Source organism: Scatophagus argus, chromosome 10 (genome assembly GCF_020382885.2).
Source record: "Scatophagus argus isolate fScaArg1 chromosome 10, fScaArg1.pri, whole genome shotgun sequence".
In the NCBI taxonomy this organism is placed as follows: Eukaryota; Metazoa; Chordata; class Actinopteri; family Scatophagidae; genus Scatophagus; species Scatophagus argus.
The window spans coordinates 8913071-8939773 of record NC_058502.1 but is presented as its reverse complement, the minus strand read 5'-3'; the positions used below and the strand labels follow the sequence as shown (position 1 = coordinate 8939773).

General features: G+C 43.9%; 1 protein-coding gene across 6 annotated transcripts in view; it reads left to right on the top strand.

The window, feature by feature from the left end:
• The window catches only part of ebf3b (EBF transcription factor 3b), a 68174-nt gene that overhangs the window by 20881 nt on the left and 20590 nt on the right, over nt 1–26703 (top strand). For 2 of the 6 annotated variants that reach the window (XM_046401286.1, XM_046401283.1), the window contains exons 7-10: nt 19327–19408; nt 21494–21611; nt 26276–26406; nt 26554–26680. In XM_046401286.1, the coding sequence (XP_046257242.1) occupies nt 19327–19408; nt 21494–21611; nt 26276–26406; nt 26554–26680 (458 nt within the window). Of the gene's footprint in view, nt 1–19326; nt 19409–21493; nt 21636–26272; nt 26407–26553; nt 26681–26703 lie in introns of all 6 variants that reach the window. The other 4 variants (XM_046401285.1, XM_046401282.1, XM_046401284.1 and 1 more) reach the window with 2 other exon arrangements.

The following is a 26703-nucleotide window of genomic DNA, read 5'->3' as shown; positions in this document are numbered from 1 at the left end:
CATAAATGCACACACACCTCATATATATTTGATAGTTAATATTTATCCTCGCTAGGGAAGTGCACTTTACATGTGGTAACATACGATTACCTGCAATTCTTATAGCAAAGAAACAAAATCGATATGGATATATAATTCATGACGGAGGGGCTATCAGTTTTTATGGCTCTCTATCCAGGCTCATTAAAGTTTTATCGTAATTGACTGCAAGCAAGAGTTTTTAAGGCATGTTTCTCCCTCACTTTCTACCTTTAATAATTAAGTAAAGTTTAATTGGTTGTATTTTGAAGCACCTAGTGGATGATAGAAGTCTCCCAAATTCAGAACCATGAATTATAGAGTGATGTGCTATGCATTAACCTGTCAGTTTGTTCATTTGTTAAGGCAGAAAAGTATGGTCCCAACCCCCCAAATCACACCCAGAAATCGAATAACAGGCCAGGCCCTTCAAAAAATTCCTTTTCATGTCTTTCATTGCCGTGTTAATGTAGTGACATGACGCTGTCACTCAGAATGCTCCCATCAAACCGGCAGCCCTGAATCGACTCCTCTGATTGGTGGTCAACTTGTTCTCTTGAAGGGAGACTGACAGACGGAAAATTGCACTCTCAGATTTCACCCTTCATTCGTTGCAGTTGTTCTTCCACTCGTCAACTCTCCGCCATGCCTGAGACAGACAGAGGCTTTATCCATTAGCTGTTGGCTTGGCGGGTGGGTGGGCAGATTGAGGCGGGATGGAGGAGGAGATGGGGGTAGGAAGACAATCCTACATTTGAGCACTCTGAGGGAAAATCAATCATGTCATCATAAGTGAGAAGTATGGATGAATTTCATCAGCTGGTTCCTGTCCTGTTCACGCCGCTGGCTTTCTGACTGGCCTGTCCCTCTGATTGGCCTTCCCAATGACCCTTAAATCCGAACAGGGAGAAGATTTTGAAAACACTTTAATAAGAGAAATCGGACAGTAGTTTCAGGGTCACAATTTCCCACTTTGCCTGCTGCTGCACCGTAGGAAACCTCAAGTGGTCTCTCTTGACAAAGTGGTAATAGATTTGCCATATGATTTTGTGCCAAACCAGCATCCGGCGGTTTTGTAAGAAAATGTTTCTCAACTATTTTCCACCCGTAGCAGATATGATGAAGTGTTATAAAGGGCAGCAGCACTCTGCCACTGAAAATTTATTTTTATAATTTTCCCCATCATCTCACAAGGTCACCGATGAGCACTAAAAGCATCATAGGTATAGGGTGTGAAGCAATCAAAAATGGATGAAAGTGAAGACATGGAAATCACAGATGAGAAATTGACAGCCGTTTACAGCCTCGTTGTTGCTGTGAGTGACAGAGCGAAGGAGGAAGTGAGAGAGAATGAGCGAGAAGGAGAGGGAAAAGGCAGAGTTAAAGTGGTGATAAATTTAATGGAAAAATCAAATACAAAACAAATTCATTCCTCTAAACTTGATGCTCCAGTCGTTCTTTTCTTGGCCTGTGCTAAGCCTTAGAATAAACTGTCACTCCTTATCGATCGCATCTGAATTGTTACCGAGATTTCTGAAAAGTAGTCTTGACACACACCCTGCGAATAGTAATCTTGGGAGATGAGAACATCCAGACTGAACAGCTAACACCCCTGACTTAAAATAAAAGAGGCTTTTCTTTTCACCCATTTTCAAATCCAGGCTAATACACTTTGGTGAATTACAAATTCGGTGATAAATACATTGCAGTGAAAGATGTGCCCTTATTGGGTTTTGTTTGTGTTTGCTGGTAACTTTGAATCTGTGTGTGTGTGTGTGTGTGTGTGTGTGTGTGGGTGAGGGGGCTTGCTATTTTGTGATGGAGGAATGTTTATAAACAGCAACTGAGCATGAAATGTTTGTACACGATTTGTTTGCCATTTGTGATGGAGATGACATGATCAAGAAATCAATTCACTTCACATTTGACTTCCAGCGAGCGGTTAAATGACTGCTGTCGACAGCACCCACTGAAATTCATGTATCATGGTATGGTTCATTATATTCCAATGGTGTATTAATTATGGCTATAGATAGAGAGCTCTGCTGTGAGCCGTAGCCTAGCTGCTGTGTGCCAGAGGGAGCTAGCCTGAGGAGGAAAGCTCTGCTTGTATCCACTCATCCCTCAGCTGACAGGCCTGCTCCAGGAGAAAAGGATTTCTCCGGATTGAGTGCCATTTTCTCTTCTTTAACAAGGAAATTAGTGTGTAAAGGAGATCTGTCAGGATAAAGTGCAGCTTGACTGCTGCCGCCCTCCCCTCCTCTCTGTCTTTCTTTCCCGCCCTTCCCTCCCTTCACCATCCTGTAACTCTCTCTCTCTCTCTCCCTCTCTCTTTCGCCTTCTCTCCCTCTATCCTTCCTCTCTCTTTCTTTCCCCTTCTCCCCCACTCAATGGCTCCCTCAGGGGATCTTCCTTGAGCATTAGCAGAACACATCCAATGTCCCAGCTACATGATTTCATGATATGATTTGTACCGGGGATTTGCAATAATCCGCAAATAAGGTTGAAAGTGAATGACTCTCAATAAGAGACGCAGACAAGCAAAACCAAACCTTTTAAGATTTTCTTTATCTTTAATGGCATGAAAAATGAATTTGTTTTGCATTAGATCACAACAATTTAGCATTGGCCTGAGTATGTTGTTTTGTCTTTGGCTTTTATGATCATGATTAATTCCTGCACAGGAACCTCAGTGATATACATAATGCATCATTCGCTCATTTAAATGTTCAGTTCCTCTGCAGTTGCAGAGAGCTTGGTAGCTCATTACACATTACCCATGTGTGCCTGGGAGTTGCAGTGTGCCAGTGCCAGCCAACTCACTTGTACTCAAAGATATGGTATCTGCTGCTTTAGCAGGATGTCACGAATTGACTATGCGATTAAACTCAGGTGTCATCTCCACCACACCAGCTTCGTTCACCCTCATGTTAGTCCCTTTATTTTTGTCTCGACATTAGTGAGAACTAACTTTTCCCCTCGAGTAGATGGACAGGGATGAGCCCCACTGGCACATTTTAATAAGTCTGCTTCAAAGGTGTACGGTGAGATAAAAAAATCAAAACATCCTGGGTTAATTTGAAATGTACTCTGCATCTGTGATGGGAAACAGCCTCACAGGTAAGTAAGGGAGACAATTAGGGAATATCCGTAAGTGCAGGAGCTGCATACTAAAAAACGCAAATCACTATTTCCCCATCTGGCCCCTACTGTGCCGAGAACTGCAGCTGAGGTCCGATTTCACCCGTCAATCACGGCCGCCTCACTGTGGGGTGTGTGTCCTGGTGAGAGAGCCTACCCCCAAGTCATTAGCACACACAGTCAAACTGTACTGAGAACTGCCCTGCACCGCTCCGCTCTGCACCACGGTTTAAATATCCCCAGTCTGTGACAGGATCAGTTTAGCGATCTGTAGGATTGATCTCCTCTTTAAAGTTTTGCCTGAGGCGACTCTAATTGGGAACGAGGCTGCCTCCCACTCCCCTCACTCCCTTAACTGTCAGTCTTGGCTTTGTTTACTGAGGACATGCCCAAACCTATTTACTCAATAATGAGGAGACGTGGTGGGGATGCTGCTGATCACATTGAGGCCCCCAGCGGGACTTCTGCATGCTGGGAAGGGCGGGAACATCATTTTAGACTTTTTTGAGCTGAGTGAAAGTTAGCTTACACTGTCGCCATAATGTAGTGATATTTTTCCTCCTTGATTTTTCACATGGCTCTCATTCTGTGATTTTCAGAGCGCTCGTCCACCTCGGGGGAATTTATTGTTTTTTTTTTCTCTCTTTCATACCATGAAGTTAAAGCTAAAATAGAACAGCAGTGAAAAGACAAGGCACATAAGTAGTGCCATTTTACACTTGTAAAATGCCCTCCATATGTTTGCTGCCATCTAGAAAGAATTAAAGCAGACCGAAAGCCCACTCCAAACATGTGAGGTATCGCCAGTGCCTTGTTGTGGAGTGGACTATTCATGACTGGAGTGCTTTGGCCTACTGGGCCATTTCCTTCTCTCTTTTAGCAAATTCCTCAGATTCTCGCTCTCATTTAGGTTGTTTTCATTTGCACAGACTGACAAAACCTTTGGTGTGGATAGCGAGGCAATAGAGTCCATTGACGCCCATTGGGATTATGAATGATGAAGTGGAGAAGCTGCTGCTATCAGAGGGACACAACAGTGCTCTTAATAGAAAAGCATTTAGAAAGGCAGCAGGGAGGAGGTGGTGGTGCTGGGGGCTTTCTGACACTCGACTGATAAGAGGCAGCTCTTCAGAGGTGGTAGTGTGTACAATGAAACACTCTGATGGGGCTACAATGACACACATGTTGCGTCTGACAAGCGGTGATTTAGACGTGCGGTTAAAAAAAACAAAAAACAAAAACCGGACCACACAACAGAGAGTTTCGTGACGCGATAGCTCCGATACAGGATTTTCTTGTTAGGCCGCCTGCGCATGTTTCTACTTATTGGTTTGATTTTCGGGAAAATGCATTGTCATTACTCATATCCGCTCCTGACAGATTGAATAGGGACAGGGAACGTGAGAGAGGGGAGTCAGTGGTGTAGTGGCACGGGAGTGAAAGAGAGATATGCAGAAAGGGGGAGCTGTCAGTTTGAGGAATGAGTCTGATAAGAGGAAGGGACTCGGCAGATGGGCAGAAGAAACTGGCAGCACACTTCTCAATTAAACATGTAAATACTGAAGGCAGGCAGCGACAGAGATGAGAAACTTAAATAAACACACCACCATGCTGCGATTACAAGCTCAAAACACCATCACCTTTGCCTCTTTTAAGTTCCTGCATCTCCAAGAAACTCTTTAATCCAGCTAAACCTCCGCTTTAACATATCATATATTTACTTATTTATTTTTGTTTTATTTTTCCTTTTTGTTTCTATAATCTGCCGTGGTTGAATTGATGCATGCAGAGACAGATTCTTTGGGATGTGACAAGCCCACCAGGAAATCTTGATATACATCTAATTGAGCTATTTATCAATTCACTTTGTCCTTTTTTAGTTATTCTAGTGTTTTTTCTAATAATTGTTGTCCATCATTTTCACATACCCCCCCCAACACACGGCTCCAAACGCGCACCCTGCTGTTAACTACAGGGAGTATCTTAAATACTTCTGTAGGCAGTGTCCCTGACATTAATAACAATGAGCTTGGCATATACCACAGTAAATTCTTAGGCAAGATTCACAGTTTGACATTCAGCCCAGATGCTATCACGGAGTCTCAGTGTTTAGGACCGCAGAGGAGACAGACATCTGTCACTTGTTACCTTTGAAGTGAATAAGAGAGGGATGCAGAAAAACACAGTGGACAAAAGGCCATTCTGACCACAGACCCTCAGTGTTTACAAACGGAAAGAGAGAGTGACAGGAGAAACTCAAGATGAATGGATCGCTGCTGTTGATCTCTCCTCCTCATTCCATGTGCTAAGTTATTCCGTGGCTGCTACCCCAGTGGGGGGTGTAGGGAAACAGGAAGTTGAGAGAGGCAGGCAGAACGCCTCAAGGACTCTGGAGGAGCGGAGCACTGTAGCCTGCATGGGAGGGGGGAAAAAAATCAACTTACTGTACACTTCTCTAACCTCGGGTACCAAACATTACAAATGTGAACATAATCCACATTTTAATGAGTAGATGACGATATATTAAGGCAATATTTGCAATAGTGTTGATTTGTCGTGTTGAAATAACAGGGTCTATTGCATTAGCCGCTGCTTGTGTGGAGTGTGGATTAAGAATACGAGTAAAAAAGTGTATTTTGATATAATTATTAGAACAATGGCTGTATTCATTTATCTTCTGTCATGTCTCTTCAGACCTGTTTCTATTTCAGGTTGCACGTCAAGTGAGAGCAGCTATATCTGGCTGGCAATTAAGCTGGTCCTGCCTCCCCTTGATGCTTGATTAGTCCGATTGATGGAGGAGGCCATATGTGGCGGTGTCAAAACTTGGCAGCCAAGCTCCATCCTCTCAAATGAGAGGCAGGCAATAAAGAGGCAGGCTGCCCAGAGTGGGTGCACGTATGCGAGGCCTGCAGCGCCATGATTTGGGCCCCCTGATATGTAGCATTTTCTCTGGGGGTCTTCGGGGCACTGACCACTCCAGCCAAGTTCTTGTCAGGGCAGAGGTGGCCACCGGCTAGGGGTGTCACTGTACTGAGCCCTCTGGGGCACAAGCTCCAGGCAAGGCGTGTGTGTGTGCGTATGGAGGGGGTGTGGGAAGGGAAGGGGGGGTGTAGTGGTAGATGGGGGGTTGGGAGGTTTAGAAAGCTGAAAGATATGGCCCCCTTCCCAATCTCGCTCGGAGACAACAAAAAGGGAATGCTTGAGAAGGGGAAGCAGCGGGAGGAGAGCACAAAGACAAAGGCGCGGGCAAGGTCAGTCTAGCTAATGGGCCTGAGCCGTAGGCTGCCTGGGGCTAGGCACACTTCTGTTCTCTCTCACACACTGGGCCTTCAAAGACCCTTCAGTCCACCCCTCTCCTTCTCTCCTCTCTTCCTCCATCTCTTCCACTCCTCTTTTACTCTTTTCCTCACTTCCACTGGTGACACTTCCTCCCTTCAAAAGCTTCTGCACAGGTGCCTTTAAAAACACACATATATATTTTTTTTTAACAAAACACCTCGCAAATACTCACTTTTATCAATGACAATTGTGATGTTAACGAGTGACACTTCACTCAACAGCGTGTCCAAAATGATAGAGAAAATATTTTCTTTCTTAACCTGAAAGGATGCACAACTCTTCAGGTTTGTCTGCCGTCACCAATCGTCATTAGGTCCAAGGTGGATCCCTGGAAGTGCAAAGAGGAACTGTTGGAAATGAGGAGGAGGTGGAGTGTTGTTGTCAGGTTGGCTGGCTGGCGTTGCTTGGCTCCACTCGAGGGCTCCTTTAATGTGCAGCGGAGTAGAATAAGTGAGTGGCTGTGGGCACCAGCTGAGCTCACTCTCGTCTTCGCCTGGTAGCTGAGGGGTGAGCCGCTGCCACCTGACACTGGGCACACGGCTCAGGGCTCCTCTTGGCAACGTGGCACAGCACACATGTCCCCTCATTTGGATGGAGATTCAGACACAACACACAAAAGCTTTACCCCCTCTGTCCTCCTCCTCCTCCTCCTCCTCCTCCCTTCCCTCACTCACTCAGTCTCTCTTTTTCCCCTCCTGTTTTTTTTTTCTCCCCTTCCTTTAGTTTTTGACGGCATCATAATAATCTGGGTATCTTCTTGATCATGCCCCATGTTTTTTTTTTTTCTTTTCTTCCTCATCTTCTCAGAGACGAGTTTGAAATTGCCTGCGTCAGGACTTTGCTAATTAAAGTCATACTTTCAAAAATGCCATAATAACTGTTAATTAGCTTGATGCTATTTTCAGCATAATTTGCTAATTAGTGGAAAACCTGTACAGCGTTTCTCTCTAATTACAGTATGGCTCCGCACGGCGCATCTGTGCCTTGACTCCAAATGATACCATTACAAAGTCCCGTATTACGCATTCTCTCAAAACAGTTAATTGCCTCCACAGATAGTGAGATACTTCAGTCAGCTGATTTTTATGGTAATAAATGGACAGGCACAGACACAAACCACCCTGGTTCATATTTATGAAATATGAAAAAGGAAAACAAGCTCTTTATGAGATGCACAGAGTTAGTTTGGAATATAATCTGGTTGGCTCTGTGATGATTTTGTGTGCTCATGCGTTGAGTTGCCGAGACTTTTAATGAAGTTTGATTTATTCTATTTTATAACCTTGTGAACAAGTAAGCCATAACGTTGTAATTAAAGAAAAAGACGTAGACAGTAACAACATCAACCTTATAAAAGGGTAAGGGCAAAGCTCAGATGGATTGTCCTTTCAAAGGAGGCTGCCATGTAAATACAAGCGGCAACATAATGTGGCCGTGCCACAGCTTATTACGGAGAATGTAAGTGCCTTGTCGCCTGGCCAGTTATTTTCATGTTCTCCAGCAAAGGGAGAGAATTATGGACATGACCACAGGTTGACCCCGATACATGTGTATACTCGAAACAAATTATGACTCATTAAGTGTGGTGAGGAGCGTGATTGGCATGACCTCTGACCTCAGGACGTCAGCTGTGCCCATCCTCCGCTTTGCCCTGCTTTTGACAGCCACCAGTCTGACAGGGCTAGCATCGGTGCAGGCTAATTAATGCACCACTTCAGAGACCCTTTCATTTATGGCTTCTGAAAGGCATTATTAAATTAATTAAACCACCAAGAGTTAGTCATTATGAAATCAGGAGGTTTACATGGATGACAGCGTTTATGAATTAAACATCCCCAAAGTTCCTCGCAGGAGATACCCCGAGCTGCGTGTGGGTACCTAGCACGACAGATGTTTGCCCCCCCCTCTTCCTCAAGCTAACCTGTATTGCAAGCGATTTAGGTCTCATTTGGGGGTTTGAAAACTGAAAGCAGGAGAGAAAGAGGTTCAGGATAGCTAATGAGCAGAGAAAGAGAGGGGAAAAGGAGGTCACTAGCTCTGTTCATCTGTAGACAGTACAGATGGTTCTGTTTTATACAATGCAACAATGGCGTACATCAATTTGTTGATCGCTAATAGATAGCTACTCTCAGATGAATTGCAGACTGGGATCAGTTGTCTGTGGGTTTTAGCTGAGAACTCTACATTTATAGCCTCGAAACATTTAGAGAAGCTGTGTGCTGTTTTTAACTCATCATGTGATGTGAAAACTACAAATGGTTCACGAGATAAATCCCATAAACTTGGGCTTAGCTGGAGAGCAGAGGGCAGAGATGAGTAGCTCACTCAGGAGCCTTGACGATAGACTCTTTTTCATCTGCGGACTGAGATTCACAGATTATCTCAAGAGGCTCTCTATCTCTGTCCTCGTCTCTATTTCTCTTTTTCTGTTTCTCCACCCTCCCTTCTTCGCCCCTTGATTCAGGAAGTTTGCCAGCTACTGTCTTTGTTTACAATGCCAAGGGAAAATGTCAGAGCCGTTGAGAAAAATATCCTTAGAATCTTTTTTTTTTCATCTTCTTAATCTAACAGTTTACTGAACTTGATAAGTGTCCTATCAACATGCTAATCAAATTACTTCGGAACCAAAATTGACAGTTTTCATTAATTATACAAGATTATTCTAATTGCAATTCAAATTTATTCATTCCGAACAGAAGGTATTCAGTAATATTTTACAAAATTTGCATATTAAATGGAGGGAGTTGTGCATTATGCATGGTAATGTATGCAGAGTTTCTTATTTTTAACTTCATGGCCATATGTGGTGTCGTTGTAGGAGCAGGTGAAAAGTCTAAGTGTGTTTAATTTGCTTGACAAACATTCGGCTGGAGCTTGTCAAGGGGAGTATTGTGAATGCCAATCTTTATTCCCTCTTTATTGATTACCCCAAACTCTAAACATCTGGAGGTAAATGGCACTGAGAGAGATGAACTGAATCATGGGATTAGTACCTTCAATGACTGAATCACTATCAATTACTTCAATAGCATAATTCAAGTGCACCGCATAAAAGCTACAGTACCTTGGTTTGAGGCAGGATTAATATTGCAATTTAACGTAACAATGGAAGCATGGGAATGATATGGATGGCGTCCAACTTTTTCACATTGATGTCATAAAGCTAATGCCGTTATCTAAATACGAATGTATTTAATTCCTAATTTAGGCTTTGTTTGTAAAATGAAAAGGCTGAACGCATTAGGCACATGTTTTAAAAGGTAATGGATTCTGTGAGTAAAACAACCTTATTTATTCACTGAGACGCAAAACCCCCAATTTGCTCTTTGTTTTTATTTCCTAGAGCGGGCAGTGAAGTGCAAACAGCTTACTGGGAAGCTGTTTACTACTGTATATGACAAAGAGTCTGCGTGCATGCGTGTGCGCAAGAGTGTGTATGTGTGTGTGTGTGTGTGTGTGTGTGGGAAAAGGGGGGGGGGGGGGGTTGCTCTTCCAGCTCCACAGGCAAGGTCTTGTGTTGTAATGTAAGCGTAATAATTATCAAACAGCATCAGGGGCTCTGGGTATGGGCTTTAACAGGGGGAGAGCATGTTTGATATGTAGAATCAGCCCATAGTGCATCCATAGAGGGTGACTAAATCGCACGGTTCATGGATCACATTAGTATTGCTCTGCATCCACACTCGCACTATAGGTGATTTCCATTTAGACACACATTTCCACATGAAGATAAATATGACTTGAATCGTAATTTCCCTGAAGTAAATATAATACAAATACAACATAATACAGTGTCAGGCCAGGCAGGCTAATAGATTACTAGCGTGTTTTCCATTTGTATGGTAAGTGGTGAACCTAGGTGGTGGTCTGGCGAGTAACAAATTGAATGTTTAATCCATCTCAGTGCAGATTGAGGGTATCAGAAAGATCGGTAGTCGTATGAGTTCTCTTGTGACTGGTAGTATATTAGATATTTTTACTCTTCAGGGGTTTGAGGAATGTTGCTGGATTAGCAAGAGGTGCAAAGTGGTAGATAAACGCAATTTCTTATCTTTTCTCGAGTCGTCTGTTATTTTTCAAATAGGTATTTGGATTTGACATGCGGTATTTCCTGTCACTCAGTGGTGTAATCTCTGATGTCTGATTACAATAACATTACCTCTGTTTTGGTTGTAGTTAGATATCCACGCAATATTTTATGACTTTTGAGAAAATAATTAGATATGTGTTTTATTTTTTAATACTGAAGTGTTAACTTGGCTCTCTATCAGCCGGTTACATGTGTTAGGTCATTACACTCTCATTATGTTTCCTGTTCCCTCCTATATGTTAAAGAGATAATTGTAGAGAAACCATGACAAATATGCAAAAGATATGCTTCCTTAATGTTACCAAACATTCTGTAAGCACATATTTAATTCTTTAATAAATGTTTGCTCTGGCATTTTAGAGAGGCAAGATTAGCGTCAACTGCACAGCATCTCATATAAAGTGTGACAAATTGATATTTTTATATAGCTTAATCTGTTTACTATGATGTTTATGCGAGGAATTATTACAAACTAATTAAAGAAATCACTTTGATATAATTAGTCAGATTTCAGGAAGCTCATTAGTAGTAATTTGCATGAAAAATAAGCCCTGTAGTGGTGCTTAGACCAGGCTATTCGATCTGTGTTTTATCTGGTTACACATCAACCCCCATTGTTTGTTGTTTGAGGCCGTCTGAAGTGGCCCACAATATTTTCAGTCATTGCCCTGAGAAGCGGTGGGGTATCTTTTAACAAATTCCTCCCCTAAAGCAAGTCAACCTGTATGTGGAAGCAGACACACGCCTCTGTGTACATAAGGCAGGAGGAATGAGCGGCAAAACACTGTCTATTTATCTGTCAGGTTCCTGACAAAGAACTGAGCTGACAAGGAAGGGTTTCCCTCAGCAGAGCAGGGGGGCTTTGTTCACCGTACTTACATGCCCAGTCTATGCCCAGAGACTCATGTTATTTGCAAATCATATTCTTTGAAAACTCACAAACGGGGCGAGACATGCCACGCTACGGGTTTGTCAGCTGCCTTCACAACAGCTAGCTATATCGCTAACAGTGTGCGGTTCGGTAAGGAAGCAGCTTTCTCTTAGCATTTGCCTCGCTGTCACTTTTTCCAACACATGCGATCTGTGTCTTCATGCTTGGGGTCTCTCCTCCCTCAGAGGGTTGCCATCTTCCCTTTGGACTGACAAATAAAACGCCCACACTCCCGCTGAAATAAAAAAGGGGGGGGCACTCCTGGAATTACATCATTCTCTGCTGAAGCATTATATATAGCACTATATATTATAGTTACATAATTAGACAAAAGTAATGTTAATGACTTAAAATAATAATAATTAAAAAGTTATATTAAATGAAATGTATTTTTTCTCAGGATAACCCCGTCTTTGGCAGAGGGTTTCAAAACGGTGGTACAAAAACAAGACCTGTTTATTCTCTATACCCTTTTCCCACCATGGACGAAATCCTTCCCTAAACATCCGGACAGAGAAGCACTTGTGTGGCGCTGATGTCACAGACCTACCTGGCCTCCCTCTCACAAAAGCTAAGGTATCATTAGCTAGGCCCACACAATGGCCATTCAACCAAACCACTGCGCTCCTCAGGACTAGGGAACAATGTTATTTTTTGTCTCAGAATTATAAAGACAGAGTTTTGCAGGAAACCTGACAGACAAAACCCTTTAGAGGTAAATGCTCCAGGCGGCTTTTGGGTTTAATCTTTTCCCATTAGCATTTTGCCCCCCCCAGACACACACACACACACACACACACACACACACCCTCCCTCTTTCTCACGCACAAAGACCATATTTACAGGGTCAAAAGTAAAGGCTCTGAGTCTCTGGAGACTGCTTTTTGTGTAGATCTTTACTATATATTGACAACAATTTTTGCTTTTATTTTCATTTTCTGCAAATGCGTTGTTTCACATGGTGCTACCGAAGAGTAGAATCTGAAACAGGTGTATTCGCTTGTAGCTGTAAATACATGCTTTCACTACAGAGTAACAAGAAAACAGCAAATCCAACAGGCTCATTCACCCTTAACCATATTATTGTGAGAAGTCACACATGCAGGCATATTAAAAATTATTAACCCGCAATGCACGGCTTTATATAATATAATACTTATATTGTCAACAATACAACAGCTATGCTAAGGGTTCATATGTGCTACCTTTTGTGTGTGTTTGGGTGCATGCGTGCTTATGTGTGCGTGTGCACACATTCACTTATGCTTGTCCGTGTGTGTGTGTGTGTGTGTGTGTGTGTGTGTGTGACTCCATGTGTGTGATTCATTCCAGGGCAGTTTTAGTCCTTATAAAATATTCATTTTGGTTGTGCAGGGCCCTGTAATTGCCATCTCTCACCCTGAATTATTTATACCTCGCACAGACTGACAAAGCTTTGCCATACGGCCCCAGATGAATCAGAAAGCAGCCATCTCTGCTGCCAACAGCACTGGGCTTTCACACAAATATGGCAGCCACGTCTCTCTGCCTGGCCTCTCTTAATTTGACATTTTCTTTTTCCCCCTGCCTTTGTCCTAGGTGCACAGAAAGGTTACCTGTTAGCTTTAAGCACCGACCCACTCGCTGTCTTTCTGTCTCTATCCCCCCTGCCTACATGACAGTCCACAGTGGGTGTTTTTTTCTCTTCTTCTGAGAACGCGTTAATGTGGCGACGATGTCAGAGTGGCTGCCTCATGTTTTATGATGACTGACCAGTCCTGACAGCCACTTTAGTTATATGTATTATACATTAGTAATAATATGATGTAGAAATACACTCGCATACATTTGAGCATGCATGGACAGACAGCAAAACCACTGACTCACCGACCTATATATAAAACACACACAGATGCAAATAAGCCTCCGCCGGCCTGCTGGATCCAGCATGGCTGTCAGTAAACGGTCAAAGCCCCCCTGCTGGCATTGCCTGTACAACTGCGTTCCTCTGCGTCCTGCCTGGGTCTGATCACTCCAAGGTGCCACAGGAGAGAGACGGCGCTGTATGGCTCTCATTGTAGACCGGCTCTGGGGCCTTCCAGAACCCCACGTCCAACACCCTAAATACTACTATTCACCCAGGCCAGCTACTCCAACATATGCTTATCTTCCATCTCACTAGTGCAGGGAGGTGCTGACTGGTATTTCCTCAAGGCCCCGAGCTTCAGTGCTGACCAGTAATCAAAGCACCATATTTCTCCTCCTGCGCAAAAATAACCTGGAGATACCTCTGTGCCGTCCAGCTGGCAAGCAGAGTAAATATTCCCAAGAACTGGATTGTTAATGTACATGATTATTCTTGTAATGTCAGCAACTTCATGGCCGAAATTTTTTGAGACTGTCCTAGTCATGATCAGTGGGTTTGTTTTTTTATTTATTTATTTATTTATTTGCATTCACAGTGCTGCAGATGACTCAATAATATATATGAATTCTAGTTTGAAATGAGGGTGATGTTTGCTCTATAGCAGCAACCACTGTTTGATTTGTTTTTACAGCAGAGCTGAGCAAGACACAACAATGCAGAATTATTTATGTTTTGTGTCTTATTATATTGTGTTCAAAGTCCTGGTAGAGAAAAGGCGTATTCAGAGTAAAACAAAGAACAGCGTGCAACAGTACACAGCCTCTGCAGTATCTTAATGTGCGGGGATGGGAGAGGCAGAGAGAAAGCTCGGGGCTAAACATGCAGTATGTGGCGGGCTGGAGCTTAAAGCTGCATAAGGCACACAGCCTTAGTCCACTGTTAGCAAGTGATGGATAGTTAGCATGAGCTCCGAGTCTTCATCTAATCTGTTACAGTAAACCTGTGCCAAAGCCTGAAGGGAATCAGTGGGGGCTTGCTAGGAGTGGGTTTGACGTGAAACCATTTGTGAAGACGAGCGATTCTCTTAAGTAAGAAACTAACAGTGTCCGGAGAGAGAGAGAGAGAGAGAGAGAGAGAGAGAGAGAGAGAGAGGAGGTGAAGAGAATGAGCAAGAGTATGAGAGAGGGAGAAGGAGGAAGAGATACCATAATGAGTCCTGTAGCCATGGAGTAAATGAAGAGGGATTGACAGAGTGAGGGATCCTCAAGTGAAATAATGTCAATGCCACTCTGCCCATTAGAGAGAAAGGGGGATGGTGGAGGAGAGGGTAAAGAGGGATGAATGGAGGGACACGGCTACATCTTAGGGTGCAGAGGAAGCACATAAATTATTTGTGACACCCCCGCAACACACACACTGCCAACAAAAATATGAAATATGAAACAGCGAAATGAACTGACAAAAACAGCTGAAAAAATAAAGAAAACCAAAAGAAGGCCTTGGAAATACACAATAAATTCTCTGAGACATGCAGTTGGGATATTTGATGTCGAACAATAATAATCACAGTGACATCTGCCGTGCTGCTCTCGGAGGAGATGGGCAGAGCTCGAGAGTGGAAGGGGTTAATCTCCCAAACCCAATAAGGTTGGATAGTGAGGCACTTGTTCCCTGATAAAGAAGTGATAGGATCTGTGGGTCTGGTCCCTCGGCGCTTGTACAGGGGTAGAGCAAATATTGTTAATGTGCTGTGGTTTACTTCAGCTAAGGCGAGAAAAACAGCTCTGCTTGACGAGAGAAGACAGCGGCGAACCAGAATACGACAGAAATGGTCACTCAACTTGGCTTGGCCTCCCAGGGACTTAACTGGCACATATATCCAAGACCACTCAGTTGCATAAATAAGTCTTTGGGATGATTAAGATCTTTAAGTGTCTCTATTTCTCGTTTTACCTGCTCCGCCTTGTCACAACAGGGATCTGAATGCAGTTCAGTGGAGTGCCTAATAACTGGAGCAGTAGGTAGGGAAGGCAGGAGGCTTGACATTAAGACCCTGGCGTTTTGGAAATCCGATACGCTATTGACCCGTGTACTACTATCTCAGTGTAGGGATCTGGTGTCAGCAGATTGTAGTCTGGTGTTGGGAGCCGTTTCTTACAGGGCTCCTGTAACAGGGGCCCATTGAGTCTGGGAGGCAGCTGGGGCCTGATGGGCTGGAGCTGGGTGGTGATCGATACTCACCGCCCTGCAACGGATGACCTCACTGTCATGGCTGCCGGCTGTGGACACTGCATGCTAGTCATTAGTGCCGGGGCACCAATCAGGAGCTTAGAGTTGTCAATACCTGACTCTTAGAGATACTGTGGCCATCTGTCAGTGTATTGTGTAACGGCCTAAACAAATATGGGGAGGCTCTTTTGTGCAATAAGAACAAGGTGTACTACTGAAGAAGAAAAAAAAAAAAAAAAAAAAAAGGAAGCCTCTCATGTATGTGATTTAAGAAACCAGCCAGCGAAAATAATTTCAAACAGCTCAGAGATAAGTTTTTCACAGGTCATTAAAAATAATACAAATCTGAAAATGGATGAATAAAAAAATGAATGAAATTGACAGGAGCGCAAGCCTCCACTGTCGATGCAGCCTTCTTAATAATACAACATTATCCTTATTTGCCCTCTTCACTCAAATCAAAGGGATGGACATTTATGCATGAGTGACATCAACCCTGCAATTAAGTTGGCCATTTAAATGAGAGAAGGCCTTCCTCACCTCGCCTGTTTGTTTTTTTCCCCTCTCTCTTCTTTTTCTTCTCCCTATTCCCCTCTCTGTTTGATGATGGGAGAGGGTGAGCTAGAATTAGGGCGCTGGGTCTTCCTTTGAGTGTCAGCCTAAAATGATCAGAGTAAAGATAAGAGGGTCTAGCAGCCCTCAAATCAGTCAAAGTGCCAAAGTCGGCCTTTTTCTCCTCAATTACCGGGTCTGTGAAGCCAGGGAGTGGAAGGCGCCGAGCCCGCTGCATTACTAAAGAGACAATCTATTTCCCCTTTGACCAGAGGGAGAGAAATCATTATGGCATGATTAGTAGCTTCGGCAGTGGGCGAGCATGGAGGTACTACAGGAGAATCGTATTAATTGCCTCAGACCAAGGCATGAGCAGGATTGTTTTAACGTTGATTTGTGGACCTGTATGACTAGCTGTCGGAGATAAAAAGCTGATGTCAGGTCTTAGTTATACTGGCAGACTTCGGGCAAGCAGAGAGGGCTGATGTCAAAATGAGCTTCCACAGCTGCCCAGGAAGTCTTTCTCTATATGGCTGTCGATGTCTTCCTCTTTGTCTTTCTTCACACTTCATAGTTTTCCTTTACGCCTCCCACTATCCCTCCCTCTACTCCCCCCTTCCCTCAGATGGACTGCACCCCACCCCTACCCACATTCCCTTTCTCTCTCTCCTCCAACTGATAGCTGCCTTGGCCGATTATTTCATCCAGTGCGGTCCACTGAGAGCCTCCTCGCCCGGCTTTGGAAGAGCTTTAATTAGCCATGTTAATATCCCCTTCATTGGCCTTAATATCACTCAACACCTTCCTCCATCTCAGCGGCCACCAGGGTCCCCCTGTCCTGTCAGAACAGCTGATTATTGAGAAGGATAGCTTTAATCAAACCTAATTGCAGTTCATTCTTTCTCTCTATCCCCCTTTGCCCTCCATTGCCAACATCTAATGGCAGCGACGACTTGATATCCCATTAAAAAACAATTAAACAACCTCCTTTTGTCTCCATGCGTGCCAAAACACCAGTACAAACTTCTGTAGATATTTAAGAAGTAAAAGAGAGAGAGAGAAAGAGAGAGAGGGGCCTTGTCTTAATTGCTCTCCTTTTCACCAAGGACCAATTTGCACTGTGCTCATGGAGAATCTTAACCAACTCAAATGTAATGGATGCTATAGCACTGACACTGCTGTGGACTATGAAAATTAAGCTTATCTTTTTAGCAGAGAAATTGTGCTTAATTGCCTTCATAACAGTAAACATGAAGGAGCTACTTTATGATTGCGTGGGCACTCGGTTTCTTATGTTTATTGTTTCTTAACTTTTGGTTTTATCCAAGAAAAGAGACAAGACTAACTCTGGAAGTAATGTCTTTCTTTTATGAAGTCAATGCATTGCCTTGGAAATGTATTCTATCTCTTGTTCTGACATAAATTGTCTACCAATGGGTGATGCATGTGCACACTCATGCTCTCTCTCTCTCTCTCTCTCACACACACACACATGCACAGACACATACTTGTAAATGTACACGCACGTACCCACAAACACACACACGCTGGCCTTACCCAATCTGTATGAGAGGCGACAGACAAATAAAAGTCGTATTTCAGGTCTGCTTTCCGCAGATGTCTGCTGCTCTACATTATGACTCTTTGGGGAAATAAAAACAGGGTCAGGGAATTAGAGTACATAATGGTCATTTTGATGATCAGCCAACAGATGCAACCCGAAAACACAGTGAACACAATCAAGCGAAATGCACTAATGACAAGTCAGGTTTTTTATGGCCTCGCCACACACTGACAGGCAATCAGCATTCTGGCATGGGTTAAAACATCTTTTATTGATGTCCGAGCCAAAGCTCCTTGGATGTGGAGAGAAAATATTTTCTCACCTCTCCTCTCCCTCCTGGGCCCTCGGTAAAGCGCAAGGTATAGGAGTCTATCGAAGAACGCTTCTAAATGACCAGTGCATGTGTTAATGTGGCCAGGGTTAGAAGGGTCATTTCAGACTCTGATTTATGGCCTGGCCAGGATCCCACTGGGCCGAACGAGAAGTCTTAAGTGTTGTGAAAGCGTCCTCACAGGCCACACAAGCCACTGTATTTAGCTGAATGAAATGGCCATGCAATCTATGGTGCAATTTATGGTAATCCATTGAGCCGCTGTGTTTCTGCGTGCCAAGGTAGTGTTACAATGGAAACCGCAGCATTGCGTATAGTAATGCTAGTGCAACGCAATGAAAAATAAATATCATGGCATGGTATTTATAATGAATCGGAGAAAGCAAAAGCACAATCAGTCATGATTCTGTGGGGGAGAATTTGCAAAAACAACAAGTCAATTTCATTGTTTATTCTGTGTGGTTGTGTAAGAGTTTCCACAATGGGGCTGCATCTGAGACAATTTTTCTTGTTGGCCTTGTTGTTAATCTCCCTCTTTTTAAACTATTTTATGTCTGTGAGGCCACATCTGATATTCAGCTCTCAATGCGAGACTTTATCAACAAATTCTGTGTGACCCGAGAAGAGGAAGACAGCTTACAAACTAACCAAGCCCAGATCTCAGTCAGACGTGACATTTGTTCAGAGACGATTAGCCAGGTTGTAATTTGTGGCATAATTGCCTCACCCACCCACAAGTGCATGGGAGTGTGTATGCGTTACGCTTGTGTGTCTGTGTGTGTGGCATACGGTGGTCCCAGGAGTGTCCGCCTAATTGCCTGACAGGACTATAAGTTTTGTGGCGCGCTCTCACCTTGTTAGGTCCTTTATCCCTGATGCTCTTCAAACAAGACCTGGTCACAGGTGGGCCTCATTTGCTTCCCTATTGAACAGGAGAACTTTAATTGCACAGGGGGTGTCCTGGGATTAAAGAGGTGGGTGGAATATCAAGTGACTTCCTGTATGTTAGTGGCAGATGGGTGTTGGGAAAGACCCATGAACTCAGGTGAGGCGATGAGATGACAGAGGGAAGGATGCTCTTGATTTTGAGGGAATGACAAATACAGTGGCTTCCACAAACTGAAATAGTTTGACTTTTGTTTCTGACTGGATGAATGGATCAGATGTCGGAGTGTTGGATAATTCTCGTGTAACTGTTCTGCAACTTTGTCATTCAGTAATTTGGCTTTAAAGGTACAATAATTAATGATTTGTTTTGCTTTTGTTTTGTGCTCTGTTTCAGATTCTTCCTAAAGTTCTTTCTCAAGTGCAATCAGAACTGTCTGAAGAATGCAGGGAATCCACGAGACATGCGCAGATTCCAGGTGAATCTACTTCACACGCTCTCTTTATTTCTGTCTCTCACTGCCTGTCCCCCCTTTTTGCAGACACACAGGTGTACAAATGCACAACGACACTACACATTCACATATGAATGCAATTCTATTATTGGCACTGAAGGAGGCAAAAACCGGGGAAACAGAGAGTGAGGGATTCTGTGTCCTGTGTGCTCTGGACAGAATATATATTAGGGAATACCATCTGACACAAATAAGGATGTAGGATTTAAGAGTGCCATCAATTGTGTTCCTGACAGTTTTCTGAGCCTCAGCGCAGAGGGGAGGACGATCCAACCACATGTAACAACAGTGTTAACTCAGGATCTGTCTGGCAGCGGAAACGCATACCTTCTTAGACACACATGCGCAAGCACGCACACACACTGACACACACGCATATGGATGCATACCCTAGGAGCGCATATATTTGCTTTCTCTACATCCCTCTCTCATTCTTACCCACATGTGCATACACTTAAACTCACGCATATGCAGTTCTCTGTACAGCCAATGAAAACCATCTTAAGCCATCTGAAAACCATCATTATGGTGGGCTGACAAAATGTTGCGATTTACACTAAAAGGACATGACTGTTGAGCGCTTTTACTGCATCTTTAACCCTCTAACTTCTAACGTGTCAGGCAGTTGAGCCTTGAAATTATTAAACCCCCTCGCTGATCCATTTATCCAACCATCCATCCATCCTACCCAGACGTTTTCACCACAAGCAGCCCTCTAGGTCAAGGTGAGAGAGTGAGAGTTTAGTGTGATTTGTCCTATCAGGATAGTGACAAACTACAGGAGGGCGTCTGTCACTGACAGCACTGTTCTGTGATAGACACACAAGCCAGCATCCTCCAGGAGGAAGCCCAGACATGAAACAGAAAAGACAGGGTGTCCCCTCCTGATGTCACCACCATCAGACCTCCCCTGCCTCCTCAAATCTTCCCTCAGGGTGAATGTGGACTGATGCATGACAGCCACCAAGGGCTTTCACCTCTCACTCCCGTGTGTCAAAAGGAATGCAAGAAAGGAGAAAGTTGTAGTATCACTCATTTTGTGAGACTAAAACATGCACTCAGCTCAACTCAAAAACAACAAGATTTAAGATTCTACGCCGCTGATGATCATCATCCCTCGTTAGTCCAACAGTTAGTATGCCATTTTTCTCCAAATAGATTTCCCAGATGCTCCACCATAGGTGTTTCTCTGGCCAAAGTTGGGTATTCTGCATGCCTTCCACTCCACTTATTACCCCCCAAAACCAGCTGGAGGCCAGAGAGGGCCCAATCCATCATCCTCAGCTTGGCCCAGCTCTGAACCTGCTTACAAGAATGGAGCTCTTTCACTTCCCCTTCTCTCCCCTCCTCCCCTTACACCCCCACCCTCCACAAACCAACCAAAAAAAGCTCCCCCCTAAATTCCACTGCTACACCGAGGTCACTCACCGGCGAAGCAAACCTGAGAGGGGCTCTCTGTTTCCGGCTCAAAAACACTTTGGCTATTCACATGCGGCTCACTATTTGGAGATGGGGTAGCCAAAAAAACAACAACAAAAATAAGCATTATGAAATATGGAGTGCGGCTTGGAATCTGATCCTAGTAAAATGTTTGTTGAGTGATGGGATGGAGCACGGTTCAGTTGCTAATGACTCCAGTAATATTTTAAAAGGGAGGCCTTCCATCCTCAAATAGATGGACAAGCTGATCAATAATTCTGAGCTTCAGCTATGATGACAGTTGGTAGAGTGGCTAAACGGAAATGGTATTTTAGTGATTGAAAGGGCAATTAGCTGTACACAAATGCAAGATACTAAAAAGCAAAAAAAACAAAACAAAAACAAACAGAATGGCTGAGAAACGGACTAAATGAAAATGAAAAGTGGTATGTCCAAAGAGAACAGTCACTTCAAGACTGCACACACACAGGCATGTTTCTGGACACAACAGAATTTTTAAAGCATTCACGTATCCCCTGTAAACCCAAACATATGTGAGAATGTCTACAAAACTGTCTTCCTCTAATTCACGTTTTTAAATTACATGTTTCACCTTCACTCCTGTTGCAGGTTGTCGTATCGACGACCGTCAATGTGGACGGCCATGTCTTGGCTGTTTCTGACAACATGTTCGTACATAACAATTCCAAGCATGGGCGAAGGGCTCGCAGACTCGACCCTTCAGAAGGTACGCCTCCTTATCTGGAGAATGGTAGGCACATTTTTTACATCTTATAATTTGCTACGCTCCTTTTTCCTCATAGTTTCTTTCAGACATCCTCCCATTTTTACAAATCATGCACCTAGTTGCTTCTAGTTCCTTAGAATCTTTCGTTCCTCCATCACGTTCATTTTTTTTTTTTATTTTTTACTTTTTAAGTTGCTTTTTGCCTCTCTCATACCTACTGTTGTGCCTTGACTGGAAGTAGTTTGCGCCACTCATCGTTTTTATTGTTTTGATATCACTAATGACAACAGCAACACTCAGACCAAGTCATGATCTTAAAATGTTATACTACTTCCAGTCTCCTAATGCACCTACATTTGTCCTAAAAGCCAATGTGAAACATGATCAAATTGCTTAAGAATTTGGCTGTGAGCTCAATTTCCTGTCATTGGGTTCTGCAGATTTAGCTGTGAGAGAGCTGAAACAGGGGGAGGAAGGAGAGAGAAAGGAGGGTGGAGGGAAGGGTGGGTTGTGTGTGTGTGTGTGTGGAGGGTGTGGGGAGGGGGGGGGGCTATGAGAAAAACAGAACTTACTGTTTTTCTTCCAACTGATTCCATATGATAGACTGATTGCCTGCTCAGCCAAAAGAGAGAAAAGAAGGACCACCAAACCATGGGAAATCCAAAAAGTAAAATGCACTAAACATAACCTTATGACCCTCATGGCCTCCGCTCGCAGATGGGAGCACACACAGCTGAAAGGTTGTAAGAGAAAAAAAGAGGGAGAAAACTGACTTGGGCCATTTGTGCAAATTGCTTATCTTCAGATTTCAAGAGCCAATTATAGCTGGGCAAACAGTTTATATACACCGCTGACTAAAACAAGCTTCTCTACACATTAATGGGCATTAATGGTTCTATCACAAAAGCAAATGTAATGTTTAATACAACAACGACTAATAAAAAAAAAAGACTAGACAATTAATATATCTCAGTGCTCTCTAGTCCTAGTGGGGGAAAAAGCTAATCTATTTGTTTTTGTCTTTATTAATGACTCCTCTACTGGAGAACAAAATCAAATAATTAAAGTCCTGCCCGGAGCACCAAAGTCATTATGTTCGCTGACGTTCTGTTTGTGTGTTTCACGTTTATGACACGATAGGTGTGGATCGCCTAGCAACCAGTTTCTTAATGAGGGGAGCAATTAAAGAGGTTGAGCCCTCGCCTCCATGTTCCCCCGCTCCCATGAGACCCCATGTGTTGTGTTTGTGTGTGTTGTGTATATGTGTGTGCGCTTGTGTACTTCACAGGTTACCCCAACCCATCCTTTTCTTCCTCTCTTCACCACACTCTTCAAAGCAGCAGAGTGACGCCCCGTAAAGCAAGAAAAGACGCTATTGTCAACCGCCCAGTTGAACATGTCTTTGTCTGATAACTTTAATACACCTTCCCTCTGCTCAGCCGCGTGTGTTCTCACAAGTTGAGATTCCCCACCACCACCACCACCACCACCACCTCCCAGGCTGAGCCCCCCAACAAACTAATTTAACATGCATCAACAACGATCACACGCTTTGTTTGAGTCACCTTTAACAAACAGAGATGTGACACCTAAGGAAAGGAGACTTCGGTCATAAAGTGTAATTCCAGCCATGTCCTCCATAGTGCTCTGACAACTAGCAGGCAGACAGACAGCATGCTTTAAATTAGCAACACATTCCTCCTTGTGAGTTCACTAGGAGGGAAGCCTCAGATATGTGGCTGACTGACTGACTGACTGACTGACTGTGTGGCTCAAACAGAGGCATCCTTCCTCCAAGGCTCACACTTGCTTCACATTGATCAAGAGGTGCTGCCCCCTGTTGGTGCAGAGATGGGATAGCCTGTGGATGACAGACTGAATCTTACCATGTGACATTTTTGTTCACTTGTGTGTACTGTCACACAACAAGCATATTATGCATTCAGACACGAATGTGCTTTGTGGCGGCCTGTCACTCAAACATGTATAGATTCAGGCTCAAAGGTGCATAAACATGCTCACAAATAGCCGAGTCTTTCACGCACAGCGTCACCCCCCCACACATACAGACACACACGAACAGCACCGACACACACACACACACACACACACACACACACACGTTCCTTAGCTCCGTCACCATTATAGAGCCCCAGACAATATAGGAGACTCAGCATAGAGCCTGCAGCGCCTGCCTCATTTGCATGCCAAGTGGCTGTAATGCTGTTAGGGTTTATGCAATAAAGACAAGTGAATCCAGACTGCTGGGCCTAAGAGGAAGAAAGAGAGGGAGAAAAGAAGGAATGGGGGGAAAAGCAGAGGAGGAAAGGAGAAAGAGAAGGAGAGAGAGTGAGAGAGAAAGGTTGATAGTGAGAGAGAGAGAGAGAGGGAGAGAGAGAGAGAGAGAGAAAAAAAAGGGAGAGGGAGTCAAAGGGAACAGATGGCCCAGGGAGAGGTAAAAGGTATAATCCCATCAGCTGCACTATCAACCGACCATCTGGACATCCCACAGCACAATTACAACACATTTCAGCAGGCAGAACAAAGGACGGCTTCGCGGGGCCACATCAGACCTGTTTGAGTGTCACAATACTAGAGGTGGGACCTCCTCTGCTCAGATCTCGGATCAGTTTTGACGTCCTCTATGGCTGACCCGCGCCAGACAGGAAAAAGATTAGGACAGATCACAGATCGGCTGCCTTGAGTCATTTAACAGCAGAGTGGATCCTGAAATAAATTTAAGCACACAAGCAAAATGGATAGGGTAACAATTCAGCACACACACCCCCACCCACCCCCTTGGAACACGCCATGACATATGAATTCAAATCAAGTGATTTTCCTCTACTGTTACCCAAAGTTTGCAAAGACTTAGTGATGCAACACTCAGACCGGCAGGCCGGCTCTTTGCATCCTCATCCGTCCACTCCTCATGATGCCTATCATCTGCTGAGGGGGCATTGTGCGTGTCTGTCATCAGATCGCCTGCGCTGACTGTGTAATCCACTTTGCCACGGTCCCCATTCAGCACATGCTCCCCTCTCTGTCTGTGCATTGAGACATATGCAAATTTTTAGGCAGAAGGGTGGACGGCTTAGGGCCTCAGTCGCTGCCTCTCCATGGGTCCTTCTGTGTGTGGGAGGGGGCACTGGGATTTCCGAGGTGGTGCATCTGTGTTTATGTGTGTGTTCGTGTGTGACTGTGTGTGTGTGTTCGTGTGTGATTGTGTATGCCTGTCGTAGGTTTCAGGCTGCAGCTGCCCCCCAACAGTCACCGTCACCATCAGGCCCTCTTCTTGCCTCCCCCTCCCCCTTCTCTCTCATCCCCAAAGTCAATTTGTTTACAGTAATTTTGAAGGGTGAATTATTTGCTGTAATCGTCCGCACTGATGAAGGTCAGGCCCTTAGAGGGGGCCCTGCATGCCCATAGAGGGTTGGTCCTCTTTCAGACGCTCCGCTTCGCAATTAAGGAAAGCAAATGTCACTCCTCCAGGCCTCACAAATGAAAATCTGTACGAGGTGATTAGCATGAAGTCAACAGCGCCTGTTAAAGTCAGATTCCCTGTAGTACCAATGTGTGTGTGCACTTTATGGGAAGGGAGAGAGAGCAAACATGACCTGAACAGACCCAACAGCAAGGCAAACAAAGGAAGATGTCTTGTCTGAGGTGATCCATACAACAATGGCTGACTGTGATTTACTTACTGGATGGAAAGGATAATAGAGGTTTAGAAGTGAGCTTGTAAAGAAAAAATAAAGGAACTTGCTGAAATAGTTGCTCACATTTTGAGGAGTAGGAAAAACATGCAGAATTCATAGCATATTAAAAGATATTGATGGAAATAGATTAAATTTGATATTGCTATTTTATGGCTGGCTGTCATGCTATTTTTGTTGTAAACACGGTGTTGTGCTGAACACCATATTAAGGTAATGCATCAAATGACAGTGAATGTGAGGCACCAGATCACTCAAATTAGATTATAATAACAACCCAGACTGTTGATGAATGGCGGAGGTACGTAGCAGAAGTCATGCCAGATGAAAAGCATTGTAATAAACAATATGAAATGGATTGAATCGATCACAAAAAGAAAGAAAAAAAAAACTAAATCTGAATAATTCATGAGCGTATTTCACGTTATGAAACCTGAAACTACACTCAGTGTGCCTGCACTGTACTACATATGCAGAACAAAGGTAATGAAATAACATGAACCAGCAAAGCTTTAGCTTGTCATTTCCACTTTAACAGCTTGTATTCTTGACTCATTTGAGATGTGTTCAACTTTGAAATTTTACTGTACATGCCGGTGCATGCTTAATCAATTCTGATAGCTACATTTGCCCTGACACATAATTTGCTCCATCAAATCATTTTCCTGGCGAGCCCGGCGTTTAGCCTTTGTGAAGTGGACCATTTGAAGGGTCTGCTTAACTACACCACTCCAGCGCGCTGATAAATGATTTTGATTCTCATGCCTTAAAGGACAAATCCATCATTTTTTTTCCAGAGGCAATTTCCATGATATGTCATTGTGAGAGAGACATGGGGGGGCTGAGCGTAGAGGTGATGCAGTAATGTGTCTTTGTAGAAAAAGACATGGGCCAGAGTGTTCAAGCTTAAGTGCTGAATTTGCTCCTCTCTTTGTCTTGGATAAGCAGCCACCCCGTGCATCAAGGCTATCAGCCCCAGTGAGGGGTGGACCACGGGAGGAGCCACTGTCATCATCATAGGAGACAACTTCTTCGATGGCCTACAAGTCGTGTTTGGCACCATGCTCGTATGGAGTGAGGTATGAACTTTGTTACAGGTTTTGTTCTGAAAAGTTTTTTTCAAAACAAACTTAGTAGCCAGTGGTGTTAACTGTACAGATGCTCTAGTTTGTTGTTGCAGAGGGCTCATTGTCCTTCTCTTCTTTCTCTTCTCTTCCGTAATCCAGCTGATAACCCCTCACGCCATCCGCGTCCAGACTCCACCTCGGCACATCCCTGGTGTTGTGGAAGTCACGCTGTCCTACAAGTCCAAGCAGTTCTGCAAAGGCGCCCCTGGAAGATTTGTCTATACTGGTGAGTCAAAGCCTTCCCCTTTT